This window comes from Triturus cristatus, chromosome 3_2 (assembly GCF_964204655.1).
Source record: "Triturus cristatus chromosome 3_2, aTriCri1.1, whole genome shotgun sequence".
Taxonomy (NCBI): Eukaryota; Metazoa; Chordata; class Amphibia; order Caudata; family Salamandridae; genus Triturus; species Triturus cristatus.
Genome location: NC_140584.1, coordinates 812501452 through 812524396, shown reverse-complemented (window position 1 = coordinate 812524396; position 22945 = coordinate 812501452). Strand labels below are relative to the sequence as shown.

Below are 22945 nucleotides of genomic sequence, written 5' to 3'. Positions count from 1 at the left end.
TGGGTGCACCTTGTGTGCTAACTTGGATACCCCTTTGCCCTGAGATAAACCCCCAGGAGCTTGCTCGTGAACAGCCACCAACTGGAGGCCCCCTACCTCCCATTGGATAACATTGGGCCTCAGCACTGTGCACCCCGGCTACCCTAGCGCCGCTGAGGGTGTTTTGAGAGTGCCTCCTTGACCCTGGGGGAACCCTTGTTCTAACCCCAGAAAACCAACTCCCAAATCAAAATACTTACCGTTAAACCGATAACCTAGCTTTCTCTCGTGGGACTGCATTGACTGCTTTCTTGTGAAAACTCGTGTGGCGATGGTTTGTATGAAACCTCAAGTGTACAAAAACTGATTTACTTACCTTTTCTTTAGGAAATGTCCCAATGTGATAATTAGGCATATCGCACTGAGTAGAAATAGTAACTTAAAAAGTAGTCCGAAAAGTAACGTAGAAAGTAATCTGAAAAGTAATTCCAATTGTTATACAAACAAATCCCTTACCTGTAACCCATCCAATTGCATTCAACTGCATTCAAACTGTATTTAACTGCATTATTCTTGCAAAGAGTTATTATACCTAACTGTACCAGGCTTGGGTTGTTTCTAGAAAATAAAATACAACTAAATATTATTTTTATAAAAACAAATTGGTCTGTGTTGAGTCTTGTGTGACATCATTTTTTGCCTCAGTGTGTACAATAAATGCTGAACACTACCCTGCAGGGTTTCCTGGTCTGACCTATTCTTCAGACCCACCACTTCAGTAGGTATTGCTTTGGTATCTGTTAACAAGGTGAGAAATCTGTGGAGCAAGTTAATTGTCTTCGGTAATGCCTTTTCTAGTAGAAACTCTAACAGCAGATTCCTCACCAGCCCACCAACCTCTTCATTCTGTTAAATGGACTCCTACTGTTCATTAACAAGATGACACATGAACATTTCTGATAGTCTTCTAGCTACAGATTCCTTACCTTTTAAATATTACCCAGGCAGCATTCGGGAACTTTCCAGCAGTACCTCTGTGTGCCGGAAAGTGGCGCCATGCTGATCTGCACTGATACCTTTCTGTTCTGGAAATCATGTGGGGGGCCTATATAGGTGCCACTTCCTCTCGCTGACGTATGTTCCATTCTTTCCGTGCCTCTGGACACAGATCTGGGGCTCTCTTGGTGTCTCTCTGAGACGTTGCCTCATACAATTTCTTTAGAGGCAAGGGATGTGAACTCCCAAAAACGACAGTTTTTAAGCACAGTAGGGACTATTGCAAACCTATCTGTGACGGATCCCCATCAGGTGGGCCTGTGGTGCCTGAGGTCAGTTTACGACTCCAAGGCCTGCGGCAATTATGCATTATTGAACCCAAAGGCCATCCGGGAAGGTGAGGTACAACTTTGCATCACTAAGCATTAAAAGTGGTTTTAAGGCACGCTTGTGTCCCAAGTTTGATCTCGGTCCTGTTCCAGAGATGATGGACCCGCTCAAGCGGTCAGTGTTAGTCATGCCCCAAGTCTTCATATAAGCATAAGGAAAAACAAGAAGTCAAACAAGGACTTGGCCTCCTCGCACCACATGCAATTTCCTCAGCAGGCACAGAGTTGGCGCCACCCTTCTCTATCTCGTTCCTGAAGTTGACTGACTTTGGAACTGATACTGCAGCTGGTTCTCGCACAACCCTAGTTTCCGGGGCCTTCAGCCACACCACTTCAGATCAAAGTGTTCAATGCAACTATGCTCTGAAACTTTAAATCCTTGTAGACTTTCTCTAGTGCGCCTCTGGGTCCCAAGGAGCCGAGAGGCTCTCTACCTGTGATACCACCGCTGGGTTTAGCTTCAGCGCCAGTTGGACCTTCTGAATCTGTCTCCTGTTTCGAAACCTCTTCCGGCACCATGACCCACGCCAGCCCCGGGCTTGTCGATGTCGACTTGACTGATAACCAGGTGGTCCAGGAGTTCTTTCGGACATCGGCTCTGGTCCAACCTTATTCAAAGTTGCACTTGAATCCGTATGAGGCAGCACTTTTCCCACTTGACTTGCCACAAGGAAGACAGCACTCTGCACTTCTTTTTCAGAACAGATTCAGATAATTATTGTGACCTGGGTGATGAGTTCGATCAACCCTACCAGGATGACAATTGGTATGAGGACTTACAGAAGGCTAATGGTATCAATATCTCCTTGAAAATAATTCTCTTTTTCATCAGGACAAGACCCAGAAAAATGTGCTTCCTACGCTATGGTGATGTGTAAGGAGGCCGAAGTTTTGACTAAGGTCCTACAACCAGGGCAAACATCTTTGCAGCCCCTTCATCCTTTCTCCAAGGTACTCATGGGTACTTTATTGGGAGCTTGTTTTGTGGGACGCTATTCGCAGCCCTTTTGGGACTCGGTGACACAAGTACGCCACGGTTTACTCGAAGACCATTTGCCTTCTGCTCTCAGGAGATTCAAGATGGTTGGGATGCAGCCACTTTCATGGTTCACTGTGGCTTGGACACTCCCTATTCCATCAGGCGGGCAATAGGCAACAGTGTTGCCATTCGCCACTATGTGTGCCTGTAATCGACTCAACTCTCCGGTGATGTCCAGTCCTCCTTTCTGGACATGCCCTTTGATGGTTCTCGCCTTTTCGGGGACAAGGCTGATTTCACACAAGTGTTTTTAGGCGATTAGGGCTATCGCTGGGTCTCTGGGCCTTTTTGCACCACCTTGCCAACTGCAAAGGTTTTATCGCCCCTTTCGCCGCTTTGGCTGAGGTGCCCTTACCGCAAGCCTGTCCAGCATCCTCCGGGAACCTATCAGTTTTGCGGTCGAGGTCCTGGTGCTCACTGTCCCTACTGCTATATGTTAATGGGCCGCTCATTCTACCCCCACCCTTCATATATTTTTAGTATGCCTTTATAAGAGCCCACTCACCCAGTGTGAGACAGAATCCACCGATTGTACCGGGGCGGCAATAACTTCGGACAGGTGGGTTCTACAGATTGTTCATGGGGGCTTCGCTTTACACTCTTTCCTGCTGCACATTCCACCAGTATGTGACCAGACCATCTTTCCGTTTTGCGGCAGAAAGTGCTAGCCCTATTGGCCAAAAGGACTATTGATAAGATGCCTGTGCCCGATATATGTTGTGGTTGTATTCCCGCTTCTTTCTGGTGCAAAAAAAGATGGAGGCCCGAGGCCTATTTAAGACCATTTTCTCAGTGCCTTCCTCCAGAAGTAGAAATTCAAAATGGTCACCCTGTTCTAGGTATTTTCTGCCCTCGAACCTGGAGACTCGATGGTGACATTAGATCGGCAAGACGCTTATTTCTATTATCTTGTCCTGATGGCCCACCGGCTCTGCCTGTGGTTTATGGTGGGAAAGGAGCTTTTTTAGTTTGTGGTGCTTCCTTTTTGGTCTCACGGATGCCCCTTGGGTGTTCACGAAAGTGATGGCAGTGGTAGCGCGCAACTTTGGAGGTCAGGGTTGCCAGTCTTCCCCGTACCTCAATGATTGGCTCTTGAAGGTGGGCTTGTCCCAGGCTGTCATCAGGCACCTTCGATCAGTATGCTGAAGTCACACCTGGCTCCTTCTCAGACAGTCCCTTTCATATGAGCCATTCTGGAAACAGTTGGATTTTGTTCTTTTCCTCCTGGAAAGAGTCCAGGACATTCAGGCTATGACCATGATCTTTTTAGTCTTGGTTCTGAATTTCAGTGCAGTCGACTCTTCGGCTCCTGGGACTGATGGCCTCCGGCATCCTGCTAGTTGAGCTCACCTTTGGGGACGGGGGTCAAATGCGGCCTCTGCAGTGGGATTAGAAGTCTCAGTGAGCCCAACATTAGGGTACGGTTTTGGTGCTGTTCCACCTGAGCGGAAAAAAAAACAATAATCTCCCAAATTTCTTTCTGCGTCCCAGTGCCTCCGAGGCTGATAGGAATCCCCATAATTTGGATGTTAAGCGTGTGTTGCTCTGTTATCTGGTTTCGAGCGAGACTTCAAGTCTGATGTCAAGCTTTTTGTGAAATTTAGGGGCAATGATGCCTATTGAGTGACTGCTAAGCCCACCATTGCCAGATGGATATAATTTTTCATCACCGATTACTACAGTCTGCATTAAGGAAAACATTTATCTGGTGGCAGGAGACATTCTTCAAGAGCAAAGACCGCATGGCATTTTCAGGACATGTGCCTGTTGGCGACATGCCAAAATCGTTTACTCCTTGGCATTGTGCCATTATTATGCTCCTAAGGTTACTCCCCGAGTAATACCAGGGTTGACCCGGAGGGTCTCCGAAGATAGTTTACATAGGCCTATACAGCTTGTTGCAGTCTTTGCTCCTCTTTCTCTAGCTCAGTTACTGTGGAATCTGCCAGAATGTTGAAAATGTGAGGGAGCCTGGATGTAAGAGCAGGCTAAAGTTAGACTTTATGGCCATAGGCTGTTTCAGATTACTAACAGTGTCTTTCGAACCCTCAATCATCCAGAAAACAGACCAAATAGCTTTTTTTATACACGTATATTAAGACTACTTTTGATGGTGTGCATATGTGCAGATATCGCGAGAAGACATGAGTATTTAAAATCTAGTCTATGTTTATGCAGGATAAAAGATTCTGTAGCCCATAAATTCATGCAAGAGGTCACCTGAATGAGCGTAAGACAACTATTATAAAGATTACTACAGGGGAGTAACTTGTATGCACAACATGACAGCACCATTGATGTCTGTATCATGTGTACAGAAAATGTGATAGCATCAACTTTACTGCCACTGGTCACAAAAACAGTCAAGGTGATGTTAGCAATCGCTAGCTGCTGCCTAACGAGTTTGTTTTAAGGTATATTTCAATTTCATTTTGATCTTCGGTAGGAACTGAAAAGTTACCTCTTGCATTTTGGGAATTAGGGATGCATATAGCAGCAATGTGTAAAACTGTTCTTGGCCAGTTATATGTATTTGTAAAGCACACCATCACCCAGGAGGGTATCCTGGATTTGAGCAGATGTGTGTGCAGAGCCTTGCCTATGGTAGGTTGATTAATTGAAAAGCCAGGTCTTAACCTTCTTTCTGAACTCCAAAAGAGAGGAGGAGGCTCCAATTTGGAGTAGGAGGCCTTAGTATGCTCTAGGAGGGATGTTATCTTCCTCATCTGGTACTGTGTAAGCATGGGATGTGTATGAGTAGGTGTCCTGCAGAGCAGAGGTGTCTTGGTGGTTGTTGGAAGTAGATGTGACTGTTCAGGTAGTTCGGGCTGAAGTTGTGTAGTGCCTTGAATGTGTGTGTGGGAAGTTTGAAATGAGCACGTTTGTGTATCAAATGCCAGTAGTCGAGCTCCCTGAGTTGTGGTGTGATGCAAGTTATATGTGGGAGGTTGAGGATGAGCCTGGCTGCTCAGTTCTGGATAGTTTGTAGTTTTGTACTGAGTTTCTTAGTGATCCTGGCGTAGAAGGTGTTCCCATAGGTCACCTTGCTGGTTACTAGGGCATGAATGACAGTTTTTCTTGTGTTGCTTAGAAGCTATTTAAAGATCTTCTTCAGCACCTTCAGTGTGTGGAAGCAGGATTCAGTGACTGCATTGATTTATGCGGTCACACACAGTTTGCTGTCAATGATTATTCTAAGTTCCTGGAATGGTTGTGGGTGTGGGTCAGAGTTCAGTCAGCAACCAGTTGGAGTCCTGTGATGGTGTTCTTGCCAAGGATCACTGCCTCCGTCTTGGTGTTAAACTTGAGACAGTCTGCTTTTGTCCAGTTACTGACTTCGGTCATGCAGTCTATGAACTTGTTTCTTGTGTAGGGGATGTTGTCTGAGAGGGAGAGTATGAGCTGCATGTTGTTGACTTGGGAGAGGATGTTAATGTCTTGTGCACAGATTTCGTTGGCCAGAGGCATCATATATGTGTTGAAGAGGGTGGGACTGAACGATAAGCTTAAGGCACTCTGCAAATGAGTTTGCAGGCTTCAGAGGGGTAAGGTGTTAGGCTGATAGCTTGTGTTCTCGCTGTTAAAGAGGAGCTTATTCAGCAGAGAGTCAGTCCTTTGATGCCTCGCTTGTGTAGGCACCTAATGAGAATGGACGTGTCAAATGTTGCAGAGAGGTCCTGGATAATGAAGGCTGCCATGTCTCCTCTGTCCAGGAGCATGTGGATGTTGTCTGTGGCGGTGATCAGGGCTGTACCTGGACTCTACAAATATTTTTCAAAACTTGGTGTTTCTTCCCATAAGGTCAGTGCAGTGCTGAACTCCGATTTCAGACTGCCATGTTTAACTTATTTTAAGGTGTCATTCTCGGACTGGAAGCAATATCATCTTTCCAAGTACGTCTGTTCTGGTGCCAATGTTTTATTTGCTTTGTAAATTTCTTGCATTTTCTAAAATTTGTGTTTGTAACATCACCTACATGTTACACAGCCTAAGTTAACTTGGTCATAACATACAAAGAAAGACCTGTATTGTGAATGTTTGCTGTATGTGTTTACAATTGATAATTACCATTTTTTATGTAACACAGACATTCATCTTATTTCAGAGAATGGAAATAATTCTCCTCTACCAAAATATGCCACTTCCCCTAAACCTAACAACAGCTACATGTTCAAAAGAGAACCTCCTGAGGGATGTGAGAAAGTGAAAGTGTTTGAAGAAAGCTCGTAAGTAATGGCTACACTTTAGAATACGACAGTGAAACCTAAATTGATGTTTTGCTAGAGCAGTCTTAAGCGGCAAATGTATATTTTTTAAGTGTTTGATGTTTTTGGGCCAAATTGGTTTTAAACCAGTATGTTACTAATATAATCATTTGAAGAAAATAATTCTTACTCCAAAACACATTTTTGAGTAAAAGAAGGCACTTCGGGTTCATATATTTGTCACCTCATTAAAATGTGCCACCCACTCACGTTTAGCATAACCCCTCCCCTAACCTCATAAACCTTCCACCTACACACACAATGGGCAAGCAATAAACACAGGCAAGGACATGCCTTCTTCTCTGTAGCCTTCCCATACTTTCAAGACATGTACTTTGAAACAGTGTCATTAGTTTGTGTCCAGAGCTCTGTCTATGTGGTCTGGTCAAGCAAACTTCAGTTCTGAGCAGATAGTAAATCAATAGCTGCTGAACTTGATGAAAGCATTTGCGCTGATCATTTAAGTCCTAAATTATTTTTCCCATAGCTGCTGTATTGCAGAATTTGGTATACCGTTTGTTCAATGATACACCATTTCCAGTCCGCTGCTATTAGTTGCTTACCAGCTGTTTATTAAATGGTTCTCCAAAATTCTAGGTTTTTCGGTCTTGCCTAGGCGGCTCTTGCACTGCATGTGCTGTCATGAAGAGACATGCAGTATCTAGGATATGGTATGCTCTGTCTCGAAGAAACATGCAGTATCTAGGATATGGACTTCAAAAAACGCCCAACTTTTTCATTGGTTACTCTTGCTATCCTTTGCAAATGCTGGTATTTCATTGGTGAGTACTCTTAGTAGTCCCTCCTTTTGGACTTTTGTTACCTCCTATGAGGACTGCCCTTTGTACATTTGCTGTTACTCGTCAGTTTATTTAGTGAGCACTTTAGTTGGCCTGCCTTTGCTCAAGTGTCCTGTTTACTAAGCTTCAGCAGCCCACTTAATATCCCTGTGCTGTCCCCCATTCACACCTCCCACAATGCTTTTCCTCCCCCACCACCCCTTCGAAATCACTGCTTTTGCCAATACCCTACTACGATCGTATCTGCATTTGTAAGGATGCCATTTGTAATTTTGACAGGTTTCGCCATTGTTTAATTATAATTGTTCCAATGGGCATGTTTTTTTGTAGGCACAGGGAGAGCTGACGCCAAGACTCGAACCCCGAGCCTTGAACCCGGCTCCTCAGTCCCAAAGTAGACCGCTCTGTATATTACGCCACATCCTCTTGCTTGTTTTATCGTTTGTTGTTAACCCTGCCTCTTCTCCCACCCTTTAATCTAGCCCTCCCTGCCTCCTCCTCTTCAGTCTCTGCTGGACCTGCCCACCGCCCTTAGCATTAGTATGCGCAGCGCACGATGTGCTGTCCAGATTTCACTGACATCCTGACCAGGACAGCCAATCATTAGGCATGCATGTGGAGCCTTCTTTTCAACCAGGCTAAACGGCGATGTGCTCCCCGTGCTCCTGCCCGATAGCTCAAATAGCCGTTGCTGCCTGACATTGAAGACTGGGGACCAACTGGTGATGATGACCTCCCTGCGCAGCCTAGTGTGCCTGATCGCCCCTCCCAACAGTCCCCTGACACCCAGCAGCATCATGGCTTTGCTTTTTTGTGGACCAGTGCACCTCAGTGGTGAAGGGCACTGGCTGTTAACTTGAGGAAGCTTTCTGCCTGTCAATTCTCCCGGTTCATGCATGCTGTCTCCAAGAGCCGTCGTAAAATCAGGCCATCGAATCGAAACTAGTCTAAGTCATAAAATGAAAGGATCAGGACCATATCTTGGGTTAGGTTTAAACGTTCAATTATATTAAATAAGTCTTATGTCTCATTCTCTACCCGCCTTCCTCTTAATTGCCTACTGCGCTGCACAAGAAGATGGGTCATGGACAATACCTTCAATCAAAGAAAGACTTTCGGCTGCCCATAGTTGATAGATGGCCATCTTTGAATGGGAGACATCCACATTTATCTAGCTTTATTGTGACCAATAAATCTAGTGGGTTTATTATGACCTCCTTGGAAGCCGAGCAGCACTTTTCTCAGAACTCCCCTCAACCCCCCAAAAAAAGAAATTGGGATGGACAATAAACAGAAGTATGACTGTACTTTGACAGCGAGCATATCCTAGCAGCACAATGACAGTTCCCTCAGTCATACATGAAGACTAATGCAACACGGAGCGCAAAAGGGATTAATTATTATACACCCATCACTTTTAAAGTAACGAAGTAGCCAAAACAATTAGCCGTTTGTAGTAATCACGTAGGAAAAATAAGCAACATTTGTAATTGCTTTTAAGTTTCATATCTGGCAAAGATCAGACCCGAATGTCAATATTTCAAGATGTAAATAAAACTATCACAACTGTTTTGAAAGCACACACTTTTTGTGGAAGCACACCACTTCTGTCCATGTGAAACACACTTTCGTCCCATGTAGGCGGAGCCAAAGCCCTTCTCTACTAGTAATAGTCACAGTGATGTTTTTTTAATGCCACACTATCCACACACATCCATTCTACACCACATAATTCAACCTCAAACCACATTATTCCACTACACAACGCAATTCCACTACTCACCACATATATCCAATTTACAATACATAATTCAGCATCATACCACAAAATTCTAAGGCATACCACATAATTTAACTCAACTACATAACACAAAATACCATTCCACATAATTACACTTTCTTTACACAGTCCCACGCCACATAATTCGAATACACTCAAACACATAATTACTATCCACATAATACAACTGCACACCGTGCCACATAATTACACAACACAAATTCACTTCACACCATACAATGCCACAATTAACAATTCCAGTCCAACCCACATAATTCCACTACACACCACATACATCCACTCAACTCCAATCCATAGCACATAGGTAAAATACATTTACAACGCCAATAGCTGTAACTTTTTTTTTTTTTTAACATACTAGCACACATATCCGGAGCTTACCTCCTATCTATTTGTTCTTTTTCGTCACCAAAAACGCCAAGTTATCCACACAGTTACACGCCACACAATTCAACTCCACACAGCCCAAATCCACACCAAACCACATTATACCACTCAACAACACAATTACACAACACATACATCCAATCCTCAGCACACATTTCCACATCAAACTACAAAATTCAACAGCACACCACATAATTAAACTCCACTGCAAACCACTCCACAAAATATCATTCCTCATAATTTCACTCCAGTCCACTCCACATAATTCCAGTACACTCAATAACACATAATTACTATCCACATAATTCCACATTACACCACGCCACATAATTCCACTATACAAATCGAAGCCACACAATTGCACAACTAACTAATCCAATCCACATAATTCCACTACACACCACATACATACACTCCATAAAACATTAAGACATTGCCATTTCCAATGCCAATAGCACTAACTCAAACAAATGTGAGACCGATTGCATTTCCAATGGTTGAGTTGTCCATACTTTTCGCCCTTTTCTCTGTCAGACCCTGCCACCGTCCTCCGATTGGCTGACAGAGGAACATCTCTCTCCCTATCTCTACTACATCAGGAAGTGCAGGTTCCTTTGGCCAAAGGAGCTTGTGGTTCCTATTCCTGCTGCTTCATGGTGCTGAACAAGGATGGAGGCCTCTGTCCTATACTTGATCTGCGCCCCCTCAACTACCTCCAAAAAAAAAGAAATTCAAAATGCTCACGTTGGCTTAGGTCCTCACATCACTGCATCCTGGAGATTGGTTAGTAGTGTTGGACATACAAGACGCATATTTTCACATCCCCGTCTTGCTAGCCCACGGAAGTTACCTATGGTTCACGGTGGGCTAGGAGGACTTTCAGCCTTACCAGCAACCCTTGAGTGTTCACCCAAGTGATGGCGGAGGTTGCAGCCCATTTACAGAGGTCAGGGTTTCCAGTCTTCTCCCTACCTCGATGACTGGCTTCTGAAGGTGAGCTCGCCCCTGGAAGTTGTCACCTACCTACAGACTACGGCGGACCTCCTGCATTCGCTGTGGTTAACTATAAACATGCAGAATTAACACCTAACCCTCTCCCAGATGCTTCCTTTCATCTACCATTCTGGACACACTAGTGCAATTCCGCATGTATCCTCCAGAGCAGTGAGTCTAGGATTTTTGTGCTGTGATCCTGGTTTTTCTGCCTCAATCCTGGATATCGTGGAGACTGCTAGGCCTGATGGCCTTCTACATCCTACTTGTGAAGGAAGCTTTATGGCATATGTGGGCTTTGCAGTGGGATCTGAAGTCCCAGTTGGCGCAGCATCATGGGAATCTCTGACCTGGTCCAGATTTCGGAGGGTACTACGAAAGGACTGCAGTGGTGGCTGACATACCCCACAACAGACCCCTCTCCATTCCACACCCAGAGATCACATTGTGGACTGATGCGTCACTCCTGGTTTGGGGCACCTCTGACATGGCTGGAATGTCAGGATATTTTCCTGATCGAACAACACTTAGCATGCTCTCTGAACGTTAGGGCGGACAAACTCAGCTGTTGATGTCATGCGTATTATGAATGGCTTCTCCATCTGGACGTGGTGCAAGGTTTCTTCCCTGACTTGGGAGAACCTTGCTTAGATCTGTTTGTCCCCTCTGAGAAAACACAATGTCAGCACTTCTGTGCGTTGTAGGCACATTTTGCCACAATTTGGACTTTTGACAGTTGTACGCCTTTCAGCCAATACCAAGTCTGCCCAGAGTTCTGAAGAAGACAAGGAAAGACCGGGCATCAGTCATCCTAGCAGCTTAGGATTGTCCACAAAGATTATGGTATCCTGAACTCCTGAGCAAGGGTCCTCCGATCAGGCTCTCCCTTCAGGAGGATCCTGTTGCTGCAACTGGGTAGGGTCCTACACCCGAACCCGTGCACACTCCGACTTAATGTGTGCCGATTGAGCAGGGGTAGTTGAGGGTGCTCAATATCACTCCCAAAGAATGTGATGTTGTCTTGGCAGCCAGGCACCAAACACACTACCCCCCTCCCCCCCCCCCCCCCCCCCACCCCACCTTTTGTTACTCTCCAATGGGATCTTAATGTGGTCTTACCCTTTTTAATGTGTTCCCCCTTTAAACCTATGTGTTGCTAGCACTATAAAACTTCTGAGCTTCAGGACAGTCTTCTTGGTGGCCATCACATTGGCCAGGAATGTCAGCGAGTGGCAGGTTCTTTCTCTTTAACCTTTGTACATCAGCTGCTTCCCAGATAAACTGGTTCCCTGAACTCATGCCTCTTTTCTGCTCAAGGTGACAACACCTTTTTACATCCGCCAAAGCATCACACTGCGGCGTTCTTTGCTCAGCCTGATCCCTCCATGTTGGAAGTGAGACTTCACAACTTGAACCTCGTTCAACTAGAGTCAAAGCTATACCCACTGTGTTAGTTCATGGAGTCCCTGTCCTGAACATCTGTCCGGCTGCTACCTAGGCTTCTCTGCACATGTTTACTAAACACTAGTTCCTTGACAGTCAGGTCTGCTGTGACAGGCACTTTGCATGTTCGATCCTCCAGGACTTTTTGGTCTGAGCCAGTTTGCTGACTCACCTCCAGGTAGGTGTTGCTTTGGTATCTATCCTAATATAAGGAATCTGCAGCTAGTGTCAATCAGAGGAACACGTTACTTAACCTTTGATAATGCCTTATGTGGTAGGGACTCTATATAACCTTACTCATCCTCCCCATTCTGTGAACAGGACTTTTCCATCTAAAAAGATCCTTAGAGGTCCTTAAAATGTGCACACTGGTTTAACAGCCTTCAGACATGGCTCTGTGCTTCTGGTGTGTAAATAGTCACGTAAAGAAACTGATGTTATTGCATTGGTGTGACATGTCACATCCGGTGCGGCTTATGCAGAGCCAATAAGTACCACCTGCTAGCATGCAGAGTTACTGCTCAAGATTTTCCTGATCCAGTCTGACACTTGGAGAATATTCCAAGGTAAGGAATCTGCAGCTAGATAGTCTAACTTGTTCTTACAGCCTTTACATGCTCTGAACAACAAGTGCTATTAGCACCTATTTTAAAGGTATTCAGTTCCTTAAAAATTGAAAAATGAAAGGCTACGTTGGCCCACTGAGGTTCAAACTTGTGACCTGCAGTCCCAGATGTTGGCAGCAAGCACCTAATTTACTGCCATGTTGCTGGCAATGTAGCCACACTAATTAAAAAACAGCTAGCCACATTTCTTGCAGTAAGCTTTCTTTAATGTGCTGTAGAAAGTCTGTCTAGAATAGCTAACTAAGCCTTCTTGTTTCAATTCGTTCTAGTTTTGTGTTTAATTGATGAAATCTTGAGCAGGAAAAATTACAATCACCAAGCACTTAAGATGGACTATTGTGTTGATTTTTACTTACATTGGTAGAATTCATATTGGTAAAGGCGTAAATTGCATTAAAACGTGACACATTTGGACATTTATTATGGAAAATGTTACATTTATATTTGTGCTTCTTTTTGCAAGTGTAGTGAGCTTTGTATCAAGTTTAGGCTAATCACACTGTTGCCTCGTGTTCTCCTCTTTTTCCCTATTGGTTTCGAAATGTGCTTCAAGTAGCCAGGTCAAAGAGCTTTTTAAAGAAGCATGGTCTGCATTCTTTTCAAAAGCTGTCGCTCACCCTCAAGCATCGGAGTACTCACACCGTGCCTCCACCCATGTCCTTCTCACATCCTCTTCATGTAGCATCATCATGTTTTTTAGTGGTGGTTTCAAATGTGATTGCTCTTTGCATGCTCGATTTGCCTAGGCTAGGAATGAACCTAGCAGCTCTGCTGCTGCTCTTCAGAATAGCATGTTTGTTCTGTTTTTATGCAAATAGCAAAAACTCCATACCGCTTATCTATCATCACATGGACCTAGAACAGAACCATGAAATGAATGGATATCCACTAGAATTTAATTTGGAGGCCTATGACTGCCAGCCATTTAGACAACCACCACTCTGAGCATGTTTGGGGAATGGGGGGGTCTGGCCCATTCTCTGCTTTCACCCATCCGCATGCCACTCTCAACCAGTCATACATATGATATATAATTGTGTCGTCTGAGAGGAATGTCTCTATCCTGCTGCAATTCAGATGATTATTATGATGATGATGGTGGTGGTTGCTGGAGGTGGTTTATTTGGTGTAACCACATTTCAAAACTAGTCCACAGTCCATGTTTTTTATATGGGGAACTGAAAAAGTGATGGGTGGATTATTTTAATCAATCTTAGCCACTGGTAATTACTCTGAGACTCAATCCAGTCTGTTGTTTTTTTCCTTCATTCCTTTTCAGTCAGGAACTAGCCATATGCTATTCAACCTTGTCCCTGCTCCAGTTAAGAACAGTCCAGCCTGAATTGCCAGGCCAGGTTTCCTCTGAGCAGAATCACAAACCACTACAGACCAGTTTAGTCCTATTTGGGTTTGGTACTGGTCTTTGAGTTACGAGATAACGACAATGACACTTATGACATATTTAAAACATGTATTCCCAATACTTATTGCCACATAATAGAGTGGCTTATGGAATTAATATTTCATTTGACATACAAGGATCCTGGTTAAACTCTGAGCAGATGTTCTACTGCCTTCAAGGCCTACATCATGAATTGCCAATAAATTAAATGTTTTCTAAAAACCAGTGGAAATACTTTATAATACATTTTTCCAGATTTGCATTTCTCAAAGATTAACGTGCTTCTGTTATTGCCCATAGTTGGGCTGAAAATCCTAGGTAAGCAATGTGGTAATAAACACTTTAATGCTGCACTCTGTGCAGCCTATCCACCTGATTGTATGAACCAAACTTTAGTCATAGCTGTTTTCAGTCCGGCCCTGCCCATGCAGGTGTAAATTAGCACACTGTTTTTCCCATCCGAAGGGGATCGGAATCATAATGACACACCCCAATTGAATCAGTTGAAATAAAAGCAGAGCACATCTAGCCTGAAGAATGCTTCAAGTCCTGCTTGTACTGATCCAGGACTTGCAGGAAAGCATGTTCTTTTTAAATCAATATTTTGTTTCCTGAAAAAGACAGTGGACTCTTCACATTGACTTCTGTTCAGTTGCCCACTTCTTTCAGACACTACCACATATTAAACTAACTAAAGATGTTTGTGATTGTGTTGGCAATGCCATAGCTGTGGTTCGGAAGAGGAGCTGCATTTTCTTTGAATCTTTGTCGTGCGGATGCAAGGGCTCCTTTGTCAACAGGTTTGACATCTCAGTTTTGTAGTCAATGCGTTGGTGATAGCATTGGCTCGGGCACATGGGTAGACGTTCACCAGCCTTGTTCGCCTGCCCAGTTGGTGAGAGAGAGCAGGCGACCCCAAGAGGTTTATACAAGTGCCAGCGCCCAGGTGCAATGTGCATCCTGCACCTCTGAGGAGGGCCCGGTGACCTGTACAAAAGAAGATAGGAGGCTGCGGCACCCTGCAATATAGAGATGCCACTTCACCGCTCGACAACTGTGGTGGCCATGGCTGTGTTTATTCGATGGGTCCCCTATCCCCTCAGAGGCGATCCTGGGCGGTGCTCTCCCCTCCACCTGCCAACTGTCGGTAGCAGGCTGTCTGAGCTCATCTGGTAGGACACCCGGCCCTGACTGGGATCCCCGAGGCGACCTCTGGAGTGTGCGGTGGACTGCTGCCTGTCATGAGAAAACCCCTCGTGAGGGCCTACCTGGGCAGTGTCCCCGCTTGCCAGTCGCGCGTCGCCTCGGAAACCACGACCGCCCAGTCGACACCGGGGCTTGAGGAAAAGTTGGACTGCAGTCGCTCTACCTTCGCTGGCAGGTGATGCTTGCCCCATTGGGGTCTCCTTCCTGGGGCCCCCTCCGATCACTGGATGATGTGCTTTCTGTGACATGAGGGCCTAGCCCGCTCCTCTGGCCGTGCTGGTTAACTCTCTTGGGGACCCGACAATCCTGTTGTACTGGGGGCTCCCTGCATTTACACGAGATATGGTGGCTGCATCCGGAGGTGCATAGTTCCCACCGGCCTCACACCGGTTGAGGGGCACATGAAGAGTGACCTTGACCCGCGCCCTCCTGATGCTGCAGCTCCCTCTAGTCGCCCTGTTTTGGGGTTCTGCCTGTGACTCAGAGGGGAGCTGTCGCACGATATGGACTGGCGTCCATGGTCTAGGGCCTTCTATGCATTGGGTCACCACCTACTTAGGACTGCCCAATCTCCTGCGGAGCCATGTTTGGAACTTGGTAAGAGCCGTCTGGGAACGGGCTGACGATTGGACGTGCTGCAACGGATTGTTGAGTGCAATGGGACGGCCAGCCAATGCATGCCGAGGTAGACTGCTGAGGATTCCCCTGGCGGCCATCCACACCTCTGCTGGAGGGCAAAGATACCCGCAGTGGGCCCTGCATAGATTGCGAGAGGTGAATCGCCTCCCAGTAGTAACGCCGAACAGCACCATGGGCAAACTAAAGGCTAAAGCGCAGGTCTGCACCAGGGAACACAGGGGTCTCAACCGGATCCCTCGGAAATGGAGATACCCCCAGATTGACCACCTCCTTCCAACGCCCCCCTTCCCCTCCCCCCTCCCCCCTCCGCCCCGCCCGACACCTCAGATACTGCAACTTACGCTGGCCAAAATGCTGGAGGCCATAGAAGACTCGAAGATCAACCACCAAAGGGGGATTGGAATGGTCTCCGATGAGTTGGGGCTGCTCTGCGCTGACCACCATAAATTAGCTGACAGTCAAAAACACTGAAACTTAATTAGCGGACCTACAGCCATCTCATCACGCCATGAAAACGCAACGTACGCATCTAACAGACAGGGTGCGCCAGCATGAGCACTGCGCTGAAGATGAGGGCCGTGATCTGCTCAGCAATGTGCGTATAGTGGGCCTCCCTGGGAGCACAGAGGGGTCGGGCATGGTGACCTTCCTGGAATCCTGGATGTGCTCAGAAGTTTCTCCGACTCAACTCGCGCCGTTCTTTGCTCTTGAAAGAGCACATAGGGTCCCTGCCTATTGTCGCCAACCTAGCCCATAGTGGAGGGCGTTCGCTACACGCTCATCTTGTTGGCCAAGCTAAAGATCATATTAGACGGTGGCACCAACTTATGTCAGGATCCAGACTAGGCCTGGTCCTTGTTGGAGACCTACCGGGCTGGGACTGACTGGCTGTGGGGCGGCACAGGAGATGCGCATAGGGCTTCTCAGCGTGGAGGGCTGCTGAGGTCTTCGCAAACACAATCTGATATAGACAGGGCAGCGGCCCTGCAGGCGGCTGTGGCAATCACCGAGGCAAAGGCCTCCGATTCAGACGACAATAGATCTTTGGGTGAACTGCCCATTGTGACCCCACAGACAGTAGAGGAGCTTGTCTAAAAGATCCCCTTTACCAGATGGGTACATTTCCCTGCAAGGACATAGAGTACTTTGCTGGTGCTGGCGCAGCTGACAGACACAGCAAAACTGTACAGTTCTTGATCGCCCCCCATATCACCATTCCAGAGATATCAGAATGGTGGTGCTGTGTGCTTCACGCACTTTTGAATGCTATAGTTTGGGTGACCAGCCATTGCTGGGCTGCTCTGGGGCCAGAGTTGGGAGTTTTGTGGTTCTTTTTGTTTAAAGCGGTCTTGGGGTGATTGTGTTTTTTGGGCGGGTTGCATGGGGGGATGGCGGGTATGCAGGGATTTTGTGTTCTTGTTTGTGGCGCTACAATCATGACCTCTACACTTAGAGTCTATAAACTGATGATATGGAACGTCAGAGGGTTTGGGTTGGCGGCCAAGCATCACAAAATCCAGTTTAATTTTAAGAGGTGTGGGGTCCGTTATGCCCTACTCCAAGAGACTCGCCTCACAAGGCCTGAGGCTGAGTGTCTTCAGTGTCGTTGGCGGGAGCAAGTTCATGTCACAACTTACGCTGCCTTCAGAAATGGGTGTTGATCTGGGTATGAACCGGAGCCCCCTTTGAGGACCCAACGACTGACCGACTGAGATAGTCGATATGTGGGGGGTGGGGAAGCGAGATTTCACTGCTTCTAAGAGTAGATTTCACCTTCATATGGCCATGTGTTTCTGTTGCCCTACTGGACTTCAATCTTGAACTCACTTGAAGGTGCTTGAACGTCTTACTGACGTGTCTACTCTTAGCTGAGTTCTAGACTGTAGTTGGCAGGAGTGTACCCCTGCACATTGTGAACAGTGCAGACTACGCCCCCACCAGGCTATGGGGAGACTGATGAACGATGGCAACTTTTAAGAGATGAGGAGGATAGGTTGTGGTATCGGTATGGGTGGGTGTCCTTTTAGAAAAATTGTAACTGACCAAAACCGAAGATCCCATGGAAGCAGGTAAAGACATTATGGTCTTCTCTCCCTGTAGACTGTGTCCCTGCCATTGTGCTGATATTTCAGAGATGACATTCTACCTCACTGTGATTTTTTTTCTATGGCGGCTTTGGACTTTTAATATACATATTCCAAATCCTGTCTAGCAACAGGATACCTGAAGCCCAGAACATCGAACCACCCTCCCCCACTAGAGGACAGTCTGAATCTGAAAAATCTACCTAGTAACAATATCATAGATATAAGACCATCTTGTATGTGTGGACTCAACACTTATCTCTTGCTGCTTTTCCTCTTCACCATCCTGTTTCGTATGCTGAAATTTCTGAAGTGGTGGCAGCTATTATTGTGCAAGGGATTTCCTTCCAGGGCCGCACAACTTTTGATGTAAGTAAATATTCATTTATGGTTACTACAAACCTTATCAATCATCAGAGTACTTAATACTCTGCTACTGTGAATATGACCAGTATCAAAAAGTAAAACATTTTCTAGCTAACAAAGGAATAATTTAGGACGTGTAAGTGAGGGATACAAGGACTATATAAAACACAGAATTAGGTATATTTATATGAAAATTGCATATGCATTTTTGAATCGGAGGATCGCCTGCTCAGTGTGACAAAACAGCTGTAAACAAACATATCAGACAGATTTTCTGCATAAGAGTCTAAGAGGGTGATGTCATCTTAGTGAGTCAGTTGCTGTGCCCTGCCTTGTCCTTTCCCCTAGCCTGAACCTTTGTGTCCATGCAGTAAAAGGGGTGGACCCAAGATCTCTCTTTACCTCCGCTCTATCCTCCCTGGTAGAAAGGAGGCTTTAAGCTTTCCTTGTGTTTTTTCTCCAGTTCATAATCCCCATAGGGAATACAAGGGTTTACTCCCTTTCAGTCTGACCCGCCTGAAGTTGCACTCCAATCCAATGTATGGGCCCAGTCATGCAGATTTAGGGACTTTTTTAATTTCATCCCTCAACCCACAGGAATGCCTGAGAACACATTTTTATACATTAACACGCCTAAATGTAATCCCAGTTCAACCCTATTGCCCCGCTCGTCTTTTGCCCCTACTCAGTTCAATTTGTGAACACTATATGGTGGGTGACAATTTGAACAGACATGTCTTTGCCATTGATAGCATTTAAGACCCTAAGCCTAAAGCACAGTGAATAGCTTACCAAACTAGGCTTGATCCTTTGGACACTCAATATCCTGTGATCTGTGAATTTTAGAGCAAGTGTGTAAGGCATTTTCTTTTGCCCCAAGAGAGCTACTGTGATTTAGAGACTTATGCTAGTAAACAATGTCTCTGTCTCCAGAATGTTAACCACTATAAGCATTTCCATACTATCTGCACCACCTTGATAGTCAGTGCTAAAATAATAGTTGGGGTTGAAACGTAACTCCAGAATTTTTAGTCCCTTTGGGTTTGTTTACTTTGTGTAAATAAAGACTTGCGCAGTTACAAAACCTAAGTCTAGCTGGACAATGACCTTTTACGCGTTACTTGAACTGATCGCACCGTATCTTATTTCTTAACTCATAATCACTTCTGTAGTAATCCTTAACTGTTTGACTCGCAATGCCAAGAGAATCCAGACTAATACGATTCCCTCACACTTTACTACAGTAGGATAGTAGTAGTGTCAAATGCTAATATACATCTGTGATGAACTAGGTTACTAACTGGAGAACTGCCTTGTAACTACTGATTGTACGTGGGCCATGAGAAAAGGCTTGGCCAACACCTTTTAGAGTGCTTCAGTATGTTAGTAGTTTCTTTAGTACTCTTGAAAGATATGAGAACATTGATAATAGAATTTGTGTTAAAATCTAGCAAAATCGTTAAACCTTAATGATCAGATAGAGATTCCAAGGCCATTTGATTTATAAACATGTCATTTGTGCATGGTCATCATATTATCTGCAGTTACCTATAAATATTCTCTAAGTTTATGAGATTATGTTCCTGGTTAAGGGAACACTTTTATGTTAAAGTATCGGACACAGTCAACACACGACTTTCCATCTGCGTGTTCTCCTGGTTATTTCTGGATCCTTATTGTTTTCAATCTAGTGCTTTCTCTGGCAAGAGCAAATAGATCTGTGTTTTGCATTTTTAATGTAATCCCAGCGCTCCACCTACGAGCACTCATTGTATCTTAACATCTTCCTCTTTCATTGTTCGGAATGCAAAGTGTCCGCCTCTTAAAACAGGCTAACTTAGAAACCTCTTCATCTGCAGTGACTATCCGTTAAATATTTCTGTGTAAAGAGTGGTGATACTCTGTCTCATAGTCTGAACCATGCCTAGGGTGGCATGGTGAGCAAAAGAATGATGGATTTAACCCAGATCTCTTGACTGGGGGTGAATGTTTTGATTTGTTCTGCATTCTGTCCATCAATTGTGTGTCTTGTGCATAACACTGAGCTGGCCCTGTATTTTGATTGTGCACACCATTGAACTGAAATGTGTTAATCCCCCATTAATATCTCAGATACTAATGCAGAGTATTTACTGACATTCATGCAGAGAAGATGTGTGCAAAAATCTCTCCACTGACATTAACTTTCTCAGCATCGTGGTCCTCATTAGGGGTGTGCAAAATTCACGTAATTTGCTTTTGTGTAATTATGCTTAATTTCAGTTAAACAAAATTCAGTACAATTATGTGAAATGCCTCACCATTTAGCACTATATTTTAAGCAAAATGTGTCCGTGTCAGTTTTTGACACAAGGATGCATTTGTAGTTTAAAAACACGAGGCACAAGCAGCAACCGCTCATGTACCGCCCATGTTGCTACTCTTATGCACCTGCTGTAAACGTTTGCTATTGATGTTATTGTGCCTTACGGTGAGTTCTTTTCGAGTATTACCAAGGTTCTGGACAGCGATGTTAATATCTTTATAAAAAAGCACAAATGTTCTGCATGGTTCTGGATTACTTGCACCAGAGTAGATGAGCCTGACTAGGTGGTTTTTGGGATTGTGGGAAATTGTTGGTGGAATATACAGAAAATGAGTTACTACAATAAGACTACAAGGATTGCATCAAGTGGCTGTAGTGAAATAGGTAAACAGATTGGCCATCTTAATATAAATGTGGTTCTTTTGGTGTTGGCCACCATTGCAGCAATGCATGGTTTGCAGTGGACAGTGCTGTGTTCCGCAGTATTTTTATTGTCCTCTCTCCCTCATGCCTGGTGCCTGTGGGTCCTCATCTTGCAAGTCCTACTCTACCCTGATATCTTGCATTTCGGCCTATGTGCTGGTCATGCCTCCCGATTTGCATTTTCCATCCAGTTCTTGTCCATTATAAGTAGTCTGGGCCCTCATTGAATACTTTTTTTCATTTATGGTCCATGTCCTTACCAACGGCTCTTGAGCTACTTATCTGCAATTAATCCCCATCCCCCATCAAAATTATCTTCCACTACCCTATTTGTGTCTGTCTTATCTTTGTCACCATATCATTGGATAATCAAAGCTATCTTTACTTAGCCATTGTTGTTTTTTTATCATCTAACCTGCATGGTCAATCTGGGCCCTTCTCTTTCATAATTAATCATTTCAGCCTGACCCAGTCACCTTCAGAATATTCGCTTTCCAGATTTCCTAATCTTAAATTAACACTTTTTATGTTACTCCAGCGTTCCATGAACATGATGTCTATCCTCTTCCCTAACTATTATAGTAACCTACCTATGACCTCACCTTATTTTCCTGAAGACTGCAGTACCACCTCAGCCCATGCTTCTTTTTCCTGCCCCTTTGAATGTAGGATATAAGCCGCATCACTGCTTCAACTATTGACTGATTAATCCAGTCCCAGAGATGATCGGTTAAGCAAAGCTGATTTTGGCAACCTGGTTTAACAGAATAGCAGCTTTGCAGTAATGTGACAGAAAAGCCTAGTGTGTTGTAGCTCCCCAGTTTCTTGCACTGATACCTACCTCTATGGTTGCTCAAAAACAATCTGGTTTGGTGGCTAATGAAATAACTTACTGTTTACTATTCAAAGATTTCTTTAGCACTTAAAATACAAATGAATTTTATAAACAGCCAAACGTACTCCTGGAAAATATACTGTGACGCTTAAACAGACATCAGTGACTTTTCTAAACGTTTTTCCATTTTTTGCTTCCTTTGGGCTGTAAGTACTATTACTTCTCTTATAATAGTACTTAAAACAAGCAGCGGCAAACAAACAAGTGTAACTTTTCACAACAAAACAAATTGCCTCCCCTTAACCATCAGAAGTATTTTCTTTCACATACCTCAGTTATTCAGTAACTTAAATTACTGCACTCACTATTGGTATATTTAATAGATTCAACAGTTTGAATCATCCCCCCTAGTTATGCTGGGAATCCACAGAAAAACATGTTGAAATGGCCCTAGCCGTGAACAATGTTTGTGTAGTAGTTCTTCACCTCATTTGAAACGCCAAAACTTTAGCCAATGAGATGGAAGTGCTGAACTATTCTAGTCTCACGTGAGGCCACCATAGCTCAGATTTCTATTGCAGGTTGTATGTGTTTCAGTACCTGAGAAGTGCTCTGCTTCAACATATGTTTGACCTTACGTTGTACACATTTGAATGTTTATTTATTCCTCCATGGATTTCTGCCCTCCTGGTTTTCAGCTTACACAAACTGTCATTTGCTTTTCGGGGATTACTAAAGTTTTCTCCTCAGGGCTGTCCTCCGAGGACCACTGCCACCACTATGGCTAAGAAAGGAAAAAGATCTGTCTTTGAGCCCTGCTCAGAAATAGGTTAGAAGATCTACAGTGATGATTCTCATGTTCAATGTATTTATTGCCTTTATTCCACTCATTGTCTTGCCTCAACAAATGCTTTCCTTAAAGACAGAGAAAGGAGGTTGGCTCTTTATTTATTCGAGGACCAAAATG

General features: G+C 44.7%; 1 protein-coding gene across 1 annotated transcript in view; it reads left to right on the top strand.

Annotated features, from left to right (window-relative positions):
• The window catches only part of FAM117B (family with sequence similarity 117 member B), a 425002-nt gene that overhangs the window by 350058 nt on the left and 51999 nt on the right, over nt 1-22945 (top strand). The window contains exon 7 of the mRNA XM_085648964.1: nt 6509-6629. Coding sequence (XP_085505090.1) covers nt 6509-6629 — 121 coding nt within the window. The remainder of the gene's footprint in view (nt 1-6508; nt 6630-22945) is intronic.